Raw genomic sequence first — 18041 nt, forward strand, 5'->3', positions numbered from 1 at the left:
GTGCCGAGCATCTTTGCAAATCGGATTAGACGTTTCACCAAAGAAGATACCCGGCGTTCCTCCTCCTTCCTTGATGAAATGGCTAACTTTTTTTTTGCCTATTTTTTTTACTTGCTTGGTTGTCTTATGATTACTGTTTTACATTTTATATCTGGTTTTAATTGTTGTAAAATACACCTAATAATCTCAAGCGTACGTTTGTCTTGTATTTGAGCTGCAAGTGTCCTAAAGACAAACCCCTTATTACATCTGACCTGCAAACATTTTATCCCAGTTTCGTTATCTTATCGTCACTCGAAGCACAGAATCTGCACTATTGATCAACTCGGATTCATCTTTCGTGGATTCCCGCTTTCGGCGTGGCACCCAAGAACACTGCCTGTCTCAAGGTCACAGAGATTTTCTCGTATGTGTCCTTTCAAAAATCTTACAGCTTTAGATCTTACACTCGGGTTTATGGTTGATTTCGAGTTAATTTTTGTGCGGCGTAGGGAGGGGTCCAAATTCTGTTTTTTCATGGGTTTCCAATTGTCATAGCGCCACTTGCTGAAAAGAGCATTTTCCCCCCTTGAAAGCCGTGGCACTTTTGTCAAAAATCAATTGACGATAAATCTGTCAATCTATTTCTGGACTCTCAGTGCGGTTCCATTGATCCATATGTCAATCCTTATGTCAGAAGACGCTGTGTTTATTGCTGTTACTTACTGTGTGGTAAGTTTTCAAATTGGAATGCGTAAATTCTCCAACTTTGTTTCCTTTCAGAATTGTTTGGCTGTCCTGTGTCCTCTGCGTGTCCATGCAAGTTTTACGATCAGATTGCTAATTTTGCTCCCCAAACCCCAAAATACTCTCATTTTGAGAAGGATTGCATTCAATCTATTAATCAATTTGGGGAATATTGCCACTTGAACAATATTGAGTTCTCCAGCCCATTAACAGTGGGTGTCTCCGTATTTATCTAGATCTTCTTTAATATCACTTAGAAATGCTGTGGAGACGCCTAGGTGGCTCAGTTAACCGTCCGACTTCGGCTCAGGTGGTGATCTCACGGTCTGTGCGTTCGAGCCCTGCATCAGGCTCTATGCTGATAGCTTGGGGCCTGGAGGCTGCCGCGGATTCTGGGTCTCCCTCCCTCTTGTTGCCCCTCCCTCGATTGTGCTCTTTCTCTCTCTCTCTCTCTCTCTCAAAAATAAGCAACAAAAAAAGAGAGACACTTGAGTGGCTCAGTCAACCGTCCGACTTTGGATCAGGTCACGATCTCCTGGTTCGTGGGTTCGAGCCCCACGTCGGGCTCTGTGCGGACAGCTCGGAGCCTGGAGCCCGCTTCGGATTCTGTGTCCCCCTCTCTCTCTGCCCCTCCTCCACTCAAACTGTCTCTCAAAAATAGATCATTATTACAAAAACAAAATGCTGCATAGTGTTCAAGTCTCACACTCCGTTTGTTGAACTGACTCCTAGTTACTTTCTTTTCAATGCTGTTGTGAATGGAATTTCTTCTCAATTTTATCGCTGGATTGCTCATTGCTAACATCAAGAAGTGTGGCTGGTTTTTGTATATTGATCTTGGATCCTGGAACCGTGCTGAACCTGATAATTAGCAGAAGTTTTTCCTCTAAGTCCTGCCACTTGGCCCCAAATGCGTCACAAATGCAGAAGTGGACAGTTTCTGGTGGAGGAAAAAGGAACCTCAGGTAACTGGAAAGTACCAGGAAAATAATGGAGAGAAAGAAACTTAGGGAAATTAGCCCATGAGATTAAGTTTTGGAAAAACATGAAAATCTCAATTCACGTGGGTAAAGACAACAGACACGGATGATGTGATACCACCGATGTTTGAATGATCTGACAGGGACTTTCAAGCGCTATTAAAATGCTTTAACCAGAAACTGCAAAAAGTCTTGACACAAATTGAAATAGAACGGCTCAGCAAAGGGAAAGACATTAAAAAAAAAAGAGGCAAATGGAAATTTTGGAATTGAAAAGTAGAATAACCGAAAGGGAAGAAGACCCTCACGGAGGGATCGAATACCAGAATTGAGACAAGAGAGTCAATGAACGTTGAAGACACAGCAACAGAAATTCATCTGAGCAAGAGAGATTTAAAAAAATGAACCGTCTCAGGGACCCACGGGACGACAGAGCGAATGTTTGTTTCATTAGAGTCCCAGAACGAGAGGAGAAAGACCGTGAGACCGAAAAAATACTTAAGGAGATTATGGCTGAAAGCTTCACAAGTTTGGTGAAAGACATAAACTTATAATTTAAAAAAACAGAACAGGGGCGCCTGGGTGGCGCAGTCGGTTAGGCGTCCGACTTCAGCCAGGTCGCGATCTCGCGGTCCGTGAGTTCGAGCCCCGCGTCGGGCTCTGGGCTGATGGCTCGGAGCCTGGAGCCTGTTTCCGATTCTGTGTCTCCCTCTCTCTCTGCCCCTCCCCCGTTCATGCTCTGTCTCTCTCTGTCCCAAAAATAAATAAAAAACGTTGAAAAAAAAATTAAAAAAACAAAAAAACAAACAAACAAAAAAAACAGAACAAATCCCACCCAGGAAAAACTGAAAAAAATCCACACCAAGTCACTTAAAAAAATTTTTTTATGTTTATTTACTTTTGAGAGAGGATCAAAGCACAAGCAAGGAAGGGGCAGAGAGAGAGGGAGACACAGAATCCGAAGCAGGCTCCGGACTCCGAGCTGTCAGCGCAGAGCCTGATGCGGGGCTCGAACTCACGAACCGTGAGATCACGACCCGAGCCGAAGTCGGACGCTTACCTGATTGAGCCACCCAGGCGCCCCCACACCAAGACACTTTATAATCAAATTGCTGAAAACTAAAAACAGAGAAAACAAATCTTAAAAGCAGCCAGAGAAAAATGATGTGTAACCTATAGAAGAACGATGACTTGAATGCCAGACTTTCTTATCGGTAATACAGTATCCTTTTGGTGCTGAAAGAAAAGAATCATTGTTCAGAGTTCTATATCCAGCAAACTTCCTTAACCTGACGAAGGGCATCGATAAAAGTCCTGCAGCTAAATCGTACTTCATGCGAAAGCCTGAATGCTTCCACGTGAGATTAGGGTCACGGCCAGGGTGCCCTCCCTCAGCACTCTTATCTCACACGGTGCTAGAAACTCCAGCCAGTGCAACGGGGCAAGAAAAGGAAATAAAAGGCATGTTGCTTGGGAAGTTTGCGGCCAATGCAGCGATCTGTGTAGAAAATCCCAGGGAATCTCTTTTTTAGACAGAACCAAACTCTTAGAACCAGTAAGTGAGTTTAAGCAAGGTTGTAGGATAGAGATTGACACATGAAAATCAACTGTATGCCCAGATAGATACAAGCAATGAATAATCGGAGACCAAAATTTTAAGACTATCGCTTTTTACAAAAGCTTCCCAAAACGTCTAGGTGCAAATCTAGCAAAGCACGAAAAGGTTCTGAGTACTGAAAACGACAAAATGCTGTTGAAAGAAATCAGATACGATCTACATAAATAGAAAGGCTTACCATGTTCACGAACGTGAAGGCTCAGCGTAGCGAAGATGTCAGTTCTCCTCAAAGTGGTCTATAGACTTCACACATCACGAGGCGAAATTCCAGCAAGATTTTTTTTGTAGACAGAGATGGGCAAATTCTAAAATGCACATGTAACAGCAATGGAACTAGAAGAAAAACAAGTGGAAAGAGAACAAAACTGCTGGAAGCCACCTGATTGGAACACTGACCACACAGCTGCGTGAGCAACACAGGGTGGGACCGGTGTTAGAGGGGCCCGGGCGCCGACCAGACGGGTGGTCCAGAAACAGAGCCACGGAGAACTCTGGCAGCCGTGTGAGTGCGGCTCAGCATAGGACAAGCAGCTATTTCAGCAAATGGAACTGGGCCAGTGTCCCCCACGCGCGAGGGGGGAGCCTGTACCTCCAGTCCACACCTCGGCGAAGGTAAGCTCAAAGGGAGTCCCGGGTTTAAGTGCACAACATACACAACTTACGCAGAAGGTCACGGGACGCGATCTTCACGACATGGGCTTGCTCGGAGTTTGGAGAGACGCCATCGGAGAAGAAACTGATAAACTGGACTTCATCCCAACGCAGACTTTTGCTCCCCCAGAGACACTGTCAAGAGAACGACAGGAAACAGGTGCCGCGAACCCCGTGTCGGAGGAGGGACGCAGAGTGTCCACACTGAGACAGCACTACCTGCACGTAGGAAAGGTCTTGATCCAAAGCGGATGCGGGGACGACGAAGAGGCCACGAGAAGACCTCGGTGTCATTAGACGCCGGGGAGCCCCCCCATCCCCCAGCCCCGACGAGGCGCCCCCACGGCCTACGGGAGGCCAGGGAGCAGCTGTGGAGGGAGCAGGCGGGCAGCGGCCCCCGGACGACGGTCCCGGCTCCCGCTTCCCACCCGACACGGGATGTGGCAATCCCAGCCCTGGCCGGTCACCCGGACACGGGATGCACGTTCACACAACAACCGGGCACGAACGTGGTAGGAAGCTTTGTGTGCAATAGGAGGCAACAACCGAACGTTCTTCAGTGCGTGAACGGCCACCCGTCTACACCGCGGGACACCGAGGCACCGAGAGGCCTGCTGCTGTGGCCGCCGCTTGGAGGGCGGGGCCAGGGCCCAGGGCAGACCAAGCCGCCGCCGGGGGGGACCAGAGCAGGGCTTCAGGGCGAAGGGGGTGGGGGGTGAGGGGGGTGAAAGGGGTGAGGGAGAGGTGAAGGAGGGATGAGGGGGGTGAGGGGTGAAGGGGGAGTGAAGAAGGGGTGAAGGGTGGTAAAGAGGGGTGTGAAGGGGGTGAGGGGGTGAAGGGGGTGAGGCGGAGGTGAAGGGGGATGAGGGGTGATGGGGGGGTGAGGGGGGTGGAGGGGGTGGAGAGGGGGAGGGGGGGTGGAGGGGGGGGGAGTGGGGGGGGAGTGGGGGGTCTACCAGCCACAGCAGGAGGCGGTCCTTGGGGTGACGGAACTGCTCCGAACCCGGTCGAGCGACGACTCTCCAAACAGTCCACGAAACCGTCCACGCAAATAAAAGTGGCAATTTTTCAGTATGATAATTAAAAATCCGCCGCACAAAAGATTTTTAAAAGATACATTTCAGGCCTCGTTTGCGTGCGCCGGGCTTTCTCTTTGGAGCGAGTTCTCCCAGAGGGGGACGGGCGGTCACCTCCTCGGGGAGCCCCTCCGCCTGGGGATCCCACCAGGGCGCAGCCGTGCGCCTGCGCCCCGCAGCTGCTCCGGGGCGCGCCCGTACCTTGGGGGGGGGGGGTGCCCCTCGCGGGTCAGGGCCGGCGCTGCGAGGGGCGGGCGCCGAGAGAGCCACTTGCAGGGGCCGAGAAAAGCGAGACGTCCTCAAAGACGTTTCCCCCGGGAAAGGCCAAAGCGGGGCTGGGGGAGCAGGGGGGACCTGGAGCCACCTCCCTGGCCCCCGAGGCCCGCCCCCACAGGACTCGGGAGGGCTCACAGGGCCGCCCCCTCCCCGCGACAGACGTGGCGCAGGACTCTCGCCCTCCGGGGCCGGAAGCCGAGCCCCAGCCCCCTCCCCCGGGACAGCTCCCTCCCCGCCCCGAGCCGCTCGGGGGGCGTCCGAGGTCGCCGGGCCCAACCCCGCAGCTGCTCCCTCGCCCCGCCCCGCCCTGCCCGCGCCGGCTGCCGACCCTCCCCAGCCTGCCCCCGAGACCCGTGCTCAAACCGGACCTCGGAATCGCCTTGGGGGATGGGGGGTTGGGGGAGGGGGATGACCACGAGGTCGCCTGGCTCCGTCCCCTTCCCCGACCCCGGGACCCGAGCCCGCGCCCCACCCCCTTCCCCGGATCTGAGGCTGCCCGCCCCCCCCCCCCCCATCCCCGCCCTCCGGCTCCAAGCACACGCCCCGCCCCCTCCCCCCCCATCCGAGGACACGCCCCGCCCCCGCCCCGCCCCTTCCCACCCCCAAGTCCGCCCCGCCCCCCGGACCCGGATCCGAGGACACGCCCCGCCCCCGCCCCTTCCCACCCCCACCCCCTTCCCCGGGTCCGCCCCGCCCCCGGATCCGAGGACACGCCCCGCCCCGCCCTTTCCCACCCCACCCCCTCCCACCCCTACCCCCCTCCCCCGGGTCCGCCCCGCCCTCGGACCCGGATCCGAGGACACGCCGCGCCCCCGCCCCGCCCCACCCCCACCCCCTTCCCCCGGGTCCGCCCCGCCCCCCGGACCCGGATCCGAGGACACGCCCCGCCCCCGCCCCTTCCCACCCCCACCCCCTTCCCCGGGTCCGCCCCGCCCCCGGACCCGGATCCGAGGACACGCCCCGCCCCGCCCCTTCCCACCCCACCCCCTCCCACCCCTACCCCCTCCCCCGGGTCCGCCCCGCCCTCGGACCCGGATCCGAGGACACGCCGCGCCCCCGCCCCGCCCCACCCCCACCCCCTTCCCCCCGGGTCCGCTCCGCCCCCCGGACCCGGATCCGAGGACACAACCCGCCCCTGCCTCGACCCCGCCCCCAACCCCTTGTGCCTACCCACCTGCAGGGCGACCCCCTGCCTGGCCTCTCGCTCTGGGTGTTGCAGCGGCTCGCGTAGGCTCTGCTCTCCACGCTTCTGCGTGCCCCGCACCCCTGCTCACGGAGTCCGAGGCCCCTCCCACACCCTTCACGGGGGAAGAAAGCCCACTGCTTCTCAGTGGGAAGCCCGCTCTGCCCCTCCTCCTCCCTCCCTTCGGTTCCTGTGACTCTTTCCGTGTCCACCCCCGGGCCTTTGCACTGACTCTTCCCTCTCCCCTAACCTTTTTCCTCTACGTGTTGTAAGCAGAATTACAAATCAAACTTGAATTTTCCTTGCTGTTAACACGGAAAAAGACTTCCCACTCCCTTCTCTTAGAGCATTTCCTATAGAAAACTAGTAAATTCTGTCTGTCCCTTTGAGATGGATGCAACTTTTTGAAAAGCTATAAACAAGCCTCGGGCCAGTTTTGCCTTCCAGGAACGTTTTTCTTGATAGTCTCAGAGCGATCTCTTTGAAATGGAAACAACAGGGCAGGTACCCCTCCCCCTTGGGACTTAGAAGCCTGGCCCCAAGTGGATACTAGCTGTCACAGAAATAGGGTCATTTAAAATTTGCTTGGAATGAAAGGGGACAGCCGCCGCAATGACCGCCCAATCACCGGGTAAACTTACAGTGAACCGTGCCGCACAGGGCGCTGACAAGTCCTTTGAAGAAAGGCTTTATGGCTCTCGGTCAGGAGAGCGCGCAACTCTTGATCTCTGGGTTGGAAGGTGGAGGCCCACGCTGGGTTTAGAGAACACTTAAAAAAACAAGCCTTGGGGGGAAAAAGTCTTATTGGGGTTAAATATACCTAAGGAAAGGTTTTCCATTTGAACAATGGTTAAGTGGTACAATCCAGCAGCACCAGGTACGCCCACGTTGTTGTGCACCCATTACCACCATTTGTGTTTTGAGAGCGTGCCCGAGTGGGGGAGGGGCGGGGGAGGGGGGAGAGAGAATCACAAGCAGAGCGCCCGCTCAGTGCAGAGCCAACGTGATGCTCTATCCCACGACCCCGGGATCATGACCTGAGCTGAAATCAAGAGTCGGACACTTAACCGACTGAGCCACCCAGGCGCCCCTATTTCCAGAACTTTTTAATCATCCCAAACAAAAACTCTGTACCTATGAAACTCCCCACCCCTCGTCCCTCAGGCCACGGTGACCTGTGGTCTTCACGTGCCTATCTGTACAGCTGTTATGAGTGGAATCACAGCCTGTGGCCGTTTGTGTCTGGTTTGTTTCCCTGAGGGTAGTGTTTTCGAGGCTCATCCTGTTGTAGGCAGGTGTCAGGACCTCGTTCCTTCCAATGCTAATATTCCACTGTGGATACGCAACATTTGGTTCATCCGTCGATGGGCACACGGGGAGGGTACAACTTTACGACTTCACTACTTTGCATGTGGAGATCCAGTTTTCCCAGCACCGTTTGTTCAAAAGACACCCTTTCTCCATTGAAATGGTCTTTTCACCTGTTGCAAATCAATTGACCACATATACGAGAGTTTATTTCTGGACACTCGATTCTATCCCAGTGGTCTGTGTGTCTGTCCTTGAGCCAATACCACACTCCTGATTGCTGTAGCTTCGTAGTAAGTTTTGAAATCAGGACGTGTGAGACCAACTTTGTTCTTTTTCAGTATATATTTTGTCTATTCAGTTCCCTTGTGATTCCATATGAATTTTATCTATTATTATTATCTTAAAATATTTATTTATTTTTGAGAGGCAGAGAGAGACAAAGCTCAAGTGAGGGGAGGGCAGAGAGAGAGAGAGCGAGACACAGAACCCGAAGCAGGCTCCTGGCTCTGAGCCGTCAGCACAGAGATCGACATGGGGCTCGAACTCATGAACCGGGAGATCATGACCCGAGCCTTAGTCGGACGCCTAACCAACTGAGCCACCCAGGCGCCTCTTATTATTATTATTATTATTATTTTGAAAAGATTTGTTTTTGGGGCACCTGGGTGGCGCAGTCGGTTAAGCGTCCGACTTCAGCCAGGTCACGATCTCTCGGTCCGTGAGTTCGAGCCCCGCGTCAGGCTCTGGGCTGATGGCTCAGAGCCTGGAGCCTGTTTCCGATTCTGTGTCTCCCTCTCTCTCTGCCCCTCCCCCGTTCATGCTCTGTCTCTCTCTGTCCCAAAAATAAATAAACGTTGAAAAAAAAAATAAAAATAAAAAATAAAATATTTGTTTTATTTAAGTAGTCTCTACACCCAGCATGGGGCTTGAACTCACAACCCTGAGATCGAGAGTCACGTGCATTCCCAACTGAACCAGCCAGGTGCCCCTCCATATGAATTTTAAGATAGATTTTTCTGTTTCTTCAAAAACACCATGGAAGACATTGCTTCGAATCTGTAGATCACTTAGGGTAGTACTGACATCGTAACAGTATTAAACCTTCCAATCCATGAACACAGATGCCTTTCCACAGAGGCTGAAACACACTTGTAGTTTACATCGTAGGAGTCGTCATCCTCCTTGGTTGAAGTTATTTCTAAGTATTCTTTTCTGATGCTATCATAGATGGAGTTGTTTCCTTAATTTCCTTTTGCCAGTGTTCTTTGCGAATGCATATATATCCAACTGAGTTTTTTAAAAAGTGTTTAGTTATTTTTGAGAGGGGGGGAGGGGCAGAGAGAAAGAGGGGGACAGAGGATCTGAAGCAGGCTCAGTGCAGACAGCAGAGAGCCCTTCGTGGGGTTTGAACTCATGAACCATGAGATCATGACCTGAGCTGAAGTCGGATGCTCAAACGACTGAGCCACCCAGGTCCCAAGCTGCAACTGACTTTAGTGTGTTGGTTTTGTGTCCGATTTTGCTGAATTCATTTGTCAGTCCTAGAAGTGTTCTGGGGGGAATCTTTAGGGTTTTCTACATATCAGATCATGTCATCTGCAAATAGAGATAATTTAATTCTCCAATTTCCATGACTTTTATATCTATTTCTTGCTTAATTGCTCTGGCTAGCACTCTTGGTGCCGAGTTGAATGTTGAGAGTGAGTGTCTTCGTCTTGTTCCGGAGTAAAGTTTCCAGCCCTTCACCATTGAGTGTGATGTTAGCTGTGAACTTGTCATAGGTGATCTTTATCATGTCAAGGAAGTTCCTTCTATTCCTAGTTCATTGAGAGTTTTTATCATGAAAGAAGGATGCTTTTTCTGCACCAATTGAGATGATCGTGTGTGTTCTTTTCCCCTTCATTCTGTAAATGTGGTGTATTACATTGATTGATTTCTGGATATTGAATCACCCTTGTGTTCCAGGAGTACATCCCAATTGGTCATGGTGTGTAATCCTTTCAAGATGCTTCTGAATTCAGTTTGCTGGTATTTTGTTGAGGATTTCGACACCTATACTCACAAGGGTATTGAACTGTAGTTTTCTTTTTTTAATTTTTTTAATGTTTTTATTTATTTTTGAGACAGAGAGAGACAGAGCATGAATGGGGGAGGGGCAGAGAGAGAGGGAGACACAGAATCGGAAACAGGCTCCAGGCTCCGAGCCATCAGCCCAGAGCCCGACGCGGGGCTCGAACTCACGGACCGCGAGATCGTGACCTAGGCTGAAGTCAGATGCTTAACCGACTGCGCCACCCAGGCGCCCCTGTAGTTTTCTTTTTTAAGTTTATTTGTCTTGAGAGAGAGAGTGTGAGTGGGGGAGGGGAGAGAGAGAGAGAGAGAGAGAGAGAAAATTCCAACCAGGCTTCACCTGCAATGTGGAACCCAACACAGCGCTTGATCTCATGACCCTGAGATCATCACCTGAGCCAAAATGAGAGTCAGATGCTAAACCGACTGAGCCCCCCCGGTTCCCCTGAACTGTAGTTTTCTTATAGTGTCTTTCTGGCTTTGGAATTGGCAATGAGTTAGGATATTTCCCCTTCTAATTTTTTGGAAGAGTTGGGAAGTTAATTCTTCTTAAAATGTTTAATTGAATTCACCAGTGAAGCCCTCTATCCTGGCCTTCTCTTTGTTGGGAGGTTTTCCATAACTGATTCAATCTCTTGTTTTTTGTCTATTCAAATTTTCTATTTCTTCTTGACTCGGTTTTGGTAGCTTGCGTGCTGGGAGTTTGTCCATTGCATTTAGGTTACCCTGTATTTGTTGCTGTACAATTGCCTTTAGCATGCTTTTGTAATCCTTTTTATTTCTGTAAAATTAATAGTAATATCCTCACTTGACTTGTGATTTTCGTAATTTGAGTCTTCTCTCTTTTTTCTTACTCAATCTGACTAAAAAGAGGTGCGTTGATTCTGTTGATACTTTTAATGAACTAACTTTTGATTTCACCGATTTTCTCTATTTCTGTACTCTCCATGTCACTTATTTCCACGCTAATCTTTATTACTTCCTTTCTCCTACTAGTTCTGAGTGTAGTTTGCTGGGTTTTGCCTTTTGTTCCTAATTGTGGCATCTACTGGAGGATATACATATTCGCATTTAAGGAAATTTCTATTAAGTCACTGAATGATCACAGAAATAATGGAACCAGAAATTCAATGACCACATGTAACAAGAAATAAAGACTTTGCATAGTTTGGAAAAGTCACTAAACAAATGGAAGATTAGCCTTCAATATGCAAAACTCAACAATTCATGAGAAGCGGGAGAGTGTGGTCTTTTTTCTTTTTTTTTAAGATTTTTTATTTTTAAGGGGGCGCCTGGGTGGCGCAGTCGGTTAGGCGTCCGACTTCAGCCAGGTCGCGATCTCGCGGTCCGTGAGTTCGAGCCCCGCGTCGGGCTCTGGGCTGATGGCTCGGAGCCTGGAGCCTGTTTCCGATTCTGTGTCTCCCTCTCTCTCTGCCCCTCCCCCGTTCATGCTCTGTCTCTTTCTGTCCCAAAAATAAATAAACGTTGAAAAAAAAAAAAGATTTTTTATTTTTAAGTAGTCTCTGTACCCAACGTGGGACTTGAACTCACAACCCTGAGATCAAGAATTGTGTGCTCCACTGACCAAGCCCACCAGACGCCCCAGGAGAATGTGATCTGCAGAGTTACATTACACTCAGAATGTTCAGTCTTCAACAAAAAAGTACAAAGTATTGCAAGAAATAGAAAATATGGCCCGTTCTTAGGGGAAAAAGAGATTTATACAGAAACCAGCTCTGAAGAAGTCCACACACTGGAATTAATAGACACAGATGTTAAATCAACGTCTTTAATTTGTGTAACAAGTTAAAGGAAATCAGGGGAACAAGGTACAAAGAGGGAATTCCAGTAAAGAGACAGGAATTGTGAAAAGGGACCAAATAGAAAATCTGGAGCTGGAAAGTACAGTGGGCTGAAATGAAGAATTCACCAGGGAGATTCTACAACACGTTTAAGCACGCTGGAAGATGAAGCCATTGAAATCACCCAGTTTGAGAAGCAAAAATAAAAAGAATGAAGAAAAAGGGAAGGGCGAGGGAGACCTAGGGAACACCATCAGGACTACTCACATGCACATCGTGGGCATCCCAGAAGGAGAAGAGAGAGAATGGGACGTACACATATTTGAAGGAATAATGGCCCCAACCTCCCCAAATGTGATGAACGATATGAATCTGTATATCCAGGAGTCTCAGCAAATCCCAAGCAGGATAAACTCAGAGGTCCCCCTAGGACACATTATAATCAAACTATCAAGGGCCAAGGTCAGAGAGAATCTTTAAAGCAGCGAGAGAGATACCGACTTGTCACATACAAGAGATCCTCAAAAAGGTTTTAGGCAGATTTCTCATTAGAAGACATGGAGACCAGAAGGCAGTTCGGATGACATACTTAAAGTCATGAAAGACAAAAACAAAACCCTGTCGACCAAGAATTCTGTATCCAGAAAAGCTGTCTTCCAAAAACAAAGGGGAAAGTGAGATATTTCCTGATAAGTAAGACCTGAGAGAGTTGATCGCAAGTAGATGTCCTGTATGAGAAACGCTAAAGGGCGTCCTTCTGGCCGAAATGACAGGACCCTAGACAGTAACTCAAAGCTGCATGAAGAAAGACAGAACAGGTGACTACACACAAAGACATACAAGCTGGCATTTCTGCAGTTTTGGTTTGTAAGTCGTCCTTTTTTCCCCCATATGATTTAGAAATGCAGGAAGCAATCTGTCAGTGGGCACACAGTTCATATCTGTGACAACAATGGGGGATAGGAGCTGAATGTCTGTACACTATTGAGACTCAATTGGTATTCTTCAAACTATGGTGTTATAATTCTAAGATTTCAATTGTAACTTTCAAGGCAACCACTGGGGAAATACCGAAAAGAATATACAGAAAAGGAAATGAGAAGGAACTCAAAATGGTACCATACAGAAATCAACTAAATACCAAAAACAGGCAGTAGCGGGGGAAATGAGGAAGAAAAACCATATGAGACACACAGCAAAGAAATGACTAACTGGTGGAAGTAAATCCTTTCTTTTCAGGAATCTCTTTAAACGTAAATGGATTAAACTGTCCAATTAAAAGGCAGGGATTGGCAGAGTGCATAAAACAACATGATCCACCTGCGACACGCTGTACAAGAGACTCACTTTAGATAAAAAGACACAAAGAGGTGGAAAGTCAAAGGATGGAATAAGGTGCTCCACGCAGGGGCGCCTGAGGGGCTCAGTTGGTTAGGCACCTGACTTCGGCTCAGGTCATGATCTCACAGTTGTGAGTTGGAGCCCCGCATCCATTCTCAGTGCAGAGCCCACTCTGGGTCCTTGTCTCCCTCTCTCTGCCCCTCCCCCGCCCATGCTGTCTCTGTCAAAAATAAGTAAACATTAAAAAAAAAAAAAGATATCCCATACAAACTGTAATCAAAGAGAGCTGGGGTGCCTGTATCATTATCACACAAAATAGGCTGTATGTCAGGTGTCCTTTGGACAAGTTATCATTTCTCACGATCGTGTATAGAAAGGGTTGTACCTGCCCAGCTCACGTGAGAGGGTGAGTTTTCTGCCTTGCAATCTCTTAACACTTATCCAATAGCAAAACCGTTCAATTCTTCCCAGCCTTTGTAGAGAGGACTCACCGGGTTGGCAGGAGACTGTTTTTAACCGTTGGTCCCAATGGTGTCCTCTAACTCCCTTATCTCCTTTTTGTCTTTGCATGAGACCCACCTGCCACTATGCCCCCAGGACCAGCTCCTTCCCTTATCCAGCTCTGCCTTTTCTTTCTTTCCTTCTTTCTTTTTTTAACATCTATTTATTTTTGAGAGACAGAGAGAGACAGTGAAAGAGCAGGGGAGGAACAGAGAGAGAGGGAGACACAGAATCGGAAGCAGGCTCCAGGCTCCGAGCTGTCAGCACAGAGCCCGATGCGGGGCTCGAACCCACGAACTGCGGAGATCATGACCTGAGCTGAAGTCGGTTGCTTAACTGACTGAGCCACCAGGCACCCCTCTGCCTTTTCTGAATGCCCTTTTCACATCCCAGATAATGTACTCACTGTTTTATGTTTTTTGTTTTTTTTTTTGCCTTGCTCCTCTGCCTCGGGCAGGGACCTGTGTCTATGTTGTTCACTGAGGGAGTAGGCACACAGCAGTCACTACATAAGTCCTGGTAAATGAATGAATGTCCAATAGGCAGCTCAAACTCACCAGGTCCAAACACTAACTATAGCTGCTGTGTCCCCTGGTCAGCCCATGGAGCTCTGCCTTCCAGTCACTGAGGCCAAAATGCCGGTCATTTTTGCTCATACCCATGGTGTCCATGCTGGACGTCCCATGGCCCCACCTGCCTGCCTGTCAGATCCCATCTCTCACCTGTCAGATCCCGTTAGAACCAGGCAGCTCATGGCCCTTCCCCTCTGCAGTCTCTGCTCACAAGGCGCCCTCTCCCATACTTCCTGTCTGCTTTCCCGCCTCCTTCTCCCCAGCCTCAGCCTGGCGCGGGGCACCCCATATAATGTATGTATTTAGTCGTCTGTCTCCCGCACGCAAAACTCAGCTCCTGGCAGGGTGATGAACGGTCCCCGTTTGCCTGGGCTTCAGGACTGAGAATCCTGACCCAATCAGGCCCTCGGTCCAGGGCAGACCCAGGCTTGGTCCCCAGCTGCAAGGGCGGGGATCTTTGTCAATGTTACTTCCTGATGCTGGGTTAGCGGGGCACCCAGTGGTACTCAGCACCCGCTTGAGAAATGGGTGAATGAATGCGTGAATGAATGAGGCACACAGATGTCCCAAAGACTCCCTGCGGGTCAAGTGAGAGCCACCTACCTTTAGCCCCTCCCATCCTGGGGCCTGAGTTCCTCAGCGTCTTTCTCCTGGGCAGGAGTGGCCTGGGATGGGGGAGGGTGTTCCGGGTCAAAGCGGGCCTGCCAGGCCAGGGGGCGCTGGGTGTGGCCTGAGATCTTGGCTTGGAGGTTGATCTCTGAGCGCCACTGCCACTTGGTGGCAGCACACACGCGGACAGCCGGGAAGCCGTGCGGAGGAGGCCCCTCCTCACCCCAGTCCCTACAGCCCCGAATGTCCTCAACAGGCTCGCAGTCATAGCCTGTTTGGGCCTCGGTTTCCCCCACCCGTGGAAGGCCAGGGCTCCCGCAAGTCCTGAAGGCGCCCGCCTCTGGTCTGCTCCCGCACCCCCTCCCTGCTCCACCTCCCGGCAGGTGAGGATTTTCGGGGGTAGCCCTGGGTCCGAGCCCGGATGGTCCAGGTGAGGGGAGCAGGAACGCAGGGCAGGGGCGGCACAGCCGTAGCCAGCGCCCAGTCCCCCTCCCTGCCCTGCGCCTTGACGGGGAGGGGGCACCGCGGGCAGACGGTGGGGGGGGGGGGGGTAAGAGGACCCCTCGCCTGCAAGTGCCGGGCGATGCGAAAACGTGGTGAGCGCAGACCACAGCCCGCCACCCCCGAAACCCTGACCTGGGATGGGGGTGGGCGGCCTGGGACCCGAGGGTGAGGCCTCTCTGCCCCTCCGCCCACCCCCCTCTCACCCTCCTTTCAGCTCCTGTTTGACCTGGCCTCTCACGGCCCCTTTCCGGGACCAGCCGCTGGAGGGGGTTGCAGGAAAGGGCGCCCCCTTGCTCCGCCCCTTCAATGTGAGGGGCGGATCTCCGGGCTGAGCGCCAGCAGGGGTGAACCAGCGGGACACCCCTCTCCTCCCACTGTCCCTCCCATACGTGGCCCCGGGCAGGTCGCCGAGGTATTGGCATCTCCAGCCTATGGGGTGTCCTCGGGGGACAGCCTGGGGCTCGTACGTGGTGGGGGTCGCGGGGGGAGGGCAGCAGGCTCTGTCTGTGGCCTGTGGTTCCGCCCTCGCCTCCTCGGCAATCCCGCCCCCCCCCCCCCATTTTAACAGGTACAGCTGGGCGCCATAACCCTCCCCCACCCCACCTGCCGCATGGCTTCCGTTGCCCTGCAGACCCCGTGTCTGTCCTCAAGGGAAGAGGCGAGCTCTGCGCACAAGTGTTTACTGGTTTTGCCCACCCCTGGTCTGCTGTAGCCACCCCCCCACCCCCACCCCCACCCCCCCGAAAGGCAGGAAGGGGGCCAGGCCCGGGGTGCCTGCTGGGGGGCCACTGTGGTCAGGTGGACACGACCGGGACTCCAGATGCAGGAGGGACAGCCTGGCGGTGCTTGTGAGCAAGCAGGACAGTTCTGTGGGGGCACATCTGCCGGGCCGGCCGCTGGGCGACCCCTGGCCTGGGTGTGGAAATCACGCTGCAAGGCCAAGGGTCCCTCTGTGGTCCTTGAGCACAGATGGCACACAGTGGCCCTTAATGACACTTCTGAGAAGGGCACATCCCGGCGGGTGGCCCCTGAGGCCAGAGGAAGTGGCCAGCCTTGGCCCGACTGGCTGGGCTGCACAAGGTGACCTGAGCTCTGGGAGGGTGGGTGCAGGGGGCCGGGCGGAGGCCCCGCCTGGGCAGTGGGGGGCCGCCCTGCTAGCATGTGGACAGTCAATATGGGAGCGCTCTGGGCAGGGGATGGGGGTGGTCCTGAGCCAACGGAGCCTGGTCAGCCGTAGCAAGTGTGGGGTCGCGCTCTGCTCTCCAGCGCTCAGGCAGGGGCCAGGGATGGTGGCCGTGACCCCGGGTGGTCCGGAGGGAGCCTGCACCAAGCTGAGACGGGACAGGTCAGAGGCCAGGCCATCCAGGAGAGAGGGCAGCCCACCCAGCCATTCCGTGGCCTTCAGCAGGGGGTTCAGGGAGGGGCTGAGGGCCCTTCATCTGACCCAAAGCTCCCCGCCCCGCTTGAGGGCCCCCAGGGAGCTGTGCGCGGCTGGGGAGACGCAAGGTAGCCGGCCCCACAGCCCGTGTGCAGGCGAGCCACTTCTAAGTTCTGAGGCCTGGCTTTTGCTGCGAGAGGCTCGGAGCCCCAGATGTGAGCCCTCTGCACCCCAGCATTCAGCCAGGGCACCTGCTTGTGCTCCGTGAGGCTCCTGGCCTCAGTCCGCTGTCCCCTGGGTGGCAGCTGGAAAGAGAGGGACGGGAGTGCTGGTTCAGTCTACACAATACCAACCTTGTCTGGGGGCACAGCCTCCTCCAGCTCACCCTCAGCTGTGTGGCCAGGGGAAGGAGAGGGAGCCGTGGGCTCCAAATGCTCCGGGCTCACTGGGCAGGCCCTTCTAGGCCCTTCCAGGCCTTTCCAGGCTGCCCGTCCTTTCTTCGGGGGCAGTCCACTTAGACCCCCAAAGCAGCCCGGTCTCTCTGCTCACAGGCCGGTCCCTGGGACCCTGGGACTCACCCGGTGTGGCATGGAGGTTCTGGCAGTGGCTGGGGTCAGCTCCCAGGTCACCTGGCTGGCAGGCGGTGGAGCCCCGCCCCAGATACGGGCCCTCAGGGGTGACCGTCGCCCCTTTGGCCTGTGATCTGCTGGAGGGGATCTTGGCTGAGGAACGGGGGCCCAGACTCGACTGAAAAGCTCCTCTGGGGGCTGGGAGGGGTTGGAAGACACGGGTGTTAAGAGGCCCTGGCCAGGCCACCGGCTTTGGGAAGGGTGCGAGCCGCCCGGAGGCCTGGGTGCGAGCCCGCCCCTTCCCATCTCCCTCTCCCTCCAGGGCTCCTGCCGTCCACTCTCCGTCAGCAGCCAGAGGGCTTCCACACATGCAGGTGGCGATGCCCGCTCCCACTTAACAGCCCGGTGCCCTTCTTAGGCCCCACAGGCAGAGGCCACCCTCCTGGGTCACACCCAGGACCTACACGGTTCGCTCTGCCTCTCGCTAAGCCCGAGATCCCAGGAGTCTGGGCCTAAGCGGCTTGGGTGGGTGAAGGAGGGCTGATGGACGTCCCGAGGTCCCCGACAGTTGGAACCAGAACCCCGGCCGGGGATGGTGGACACGCAGGGAGGAGGAAGCTGTACCGCGGGTGCCCAAGGACGGACCTCGGGGGTGGGGGTGGGGCCGGGCCCCTACCTCCCATCCGGCCTGGCTTCGCCCTGGCTCAGAAGCCTGGCCTGACTCCAAGGCAGGTGGCCCCTCTGTCCCCCACTGGCGCCCGGTCTCCCGAGCAGTGCACACCAGCCCCGCCCTGAGAGTAAGAGCCAGCGACCGGCTCCGAGCTGAGGATGGGGTCCAGCCCCGGCCTCCTGCGGCCCGTGAGCGTCCACTGCC

The 18041-nt window shown here is 53.3% G+C and overlaps 2 protein-coding genes across 20 annotated transcripts in view; both read right to left on the reverse strand.

Annotated features, from left to right (window-relative positions):
- Positions 1-1292: 1292 nt before the first annotated feature.
- On the reverse strand, positions 1293-15763 carry LOC125170129 (uncharacterized). 10 transcript variants are annotated; one of them, XM_047866363.1, is made up of 6 exons: positions 14711-15763; positions 7152-7294; positions 6502-6625; positions 3987-4110; positions 3503-3657; positions 1293-1666 (listed from the first exon to the last, which is right to left on the reverse strand). In XM_047866363.1, exon 1 carries the CDS (start codon positions 15640-15642, stop codon positions 14713-14715), a length of 930 nt encoding a protein of 309 aa, XP_047722319.1. In that variant the 5' UTR covers positions 15643-15763; the 3' UTR covers positions 1293-1666; positions 3503-3657; positions 3987-4110; positions 6502-6625; positions 7152-7294; positions 14711-14712. The 10 variants fall into 10 exon arrangements, 6 of the variants coding, with proteins under 6 accessions (XP_047722319.1, XP_047722322.1, XP_047722318.1 ...); XM_047866366.1 differs by lacking the exon at positions 1293-1666 and adding an exon at positions 2751-2942; XM_047866367.1 differs by lacking the exon at positions 1293-1666 and adding an exon at positions 2768-2825.
- A 979-nt stretch (positions 15764-16742) lies between these two features.
- The window catches only part of LOC125170125 (putative interleukin-17 receptor E-like), a 96356-nt gene continuing 95057 nt past the window's right edge, over positions 16743-18041 (reverse strand). For all 10 annotated transcript variants that reach the window (XM_047866338.1, XM_047866339.1, XM_047866337.1 and 7 more), the window contains 2 exons: positions 17177-17365; positions 16743-16903 (listed from right to left, as the gene is read on the reverse strand). In XM_047866338.1, the coding sequence (XP_047722294.1) occupies positions 16878-16903; positions 17177-17365 (215 nt within the window). In that variant the 3' untranslated portion in view covers positions 16743-16877. The remainder of the gene's footprint in view (positions 16904-17176; positions 17366-18041) is intronic.

Source organism: Prionailurus viverrinus, chromosome B4 (genome assembly GCF_022837055.1).
Source record: "Prionailurus viverrinus isolate Anna chromosome B4, UM_Priviv_1.0, whole genome shotgun sequence".
Classification (NCBI taxonomy): Eukaryota; Metazoa; Chordata; class Mammalia; order Carnivora; family Felidae; genus Prionailurus; species Prionailurus viverrinus.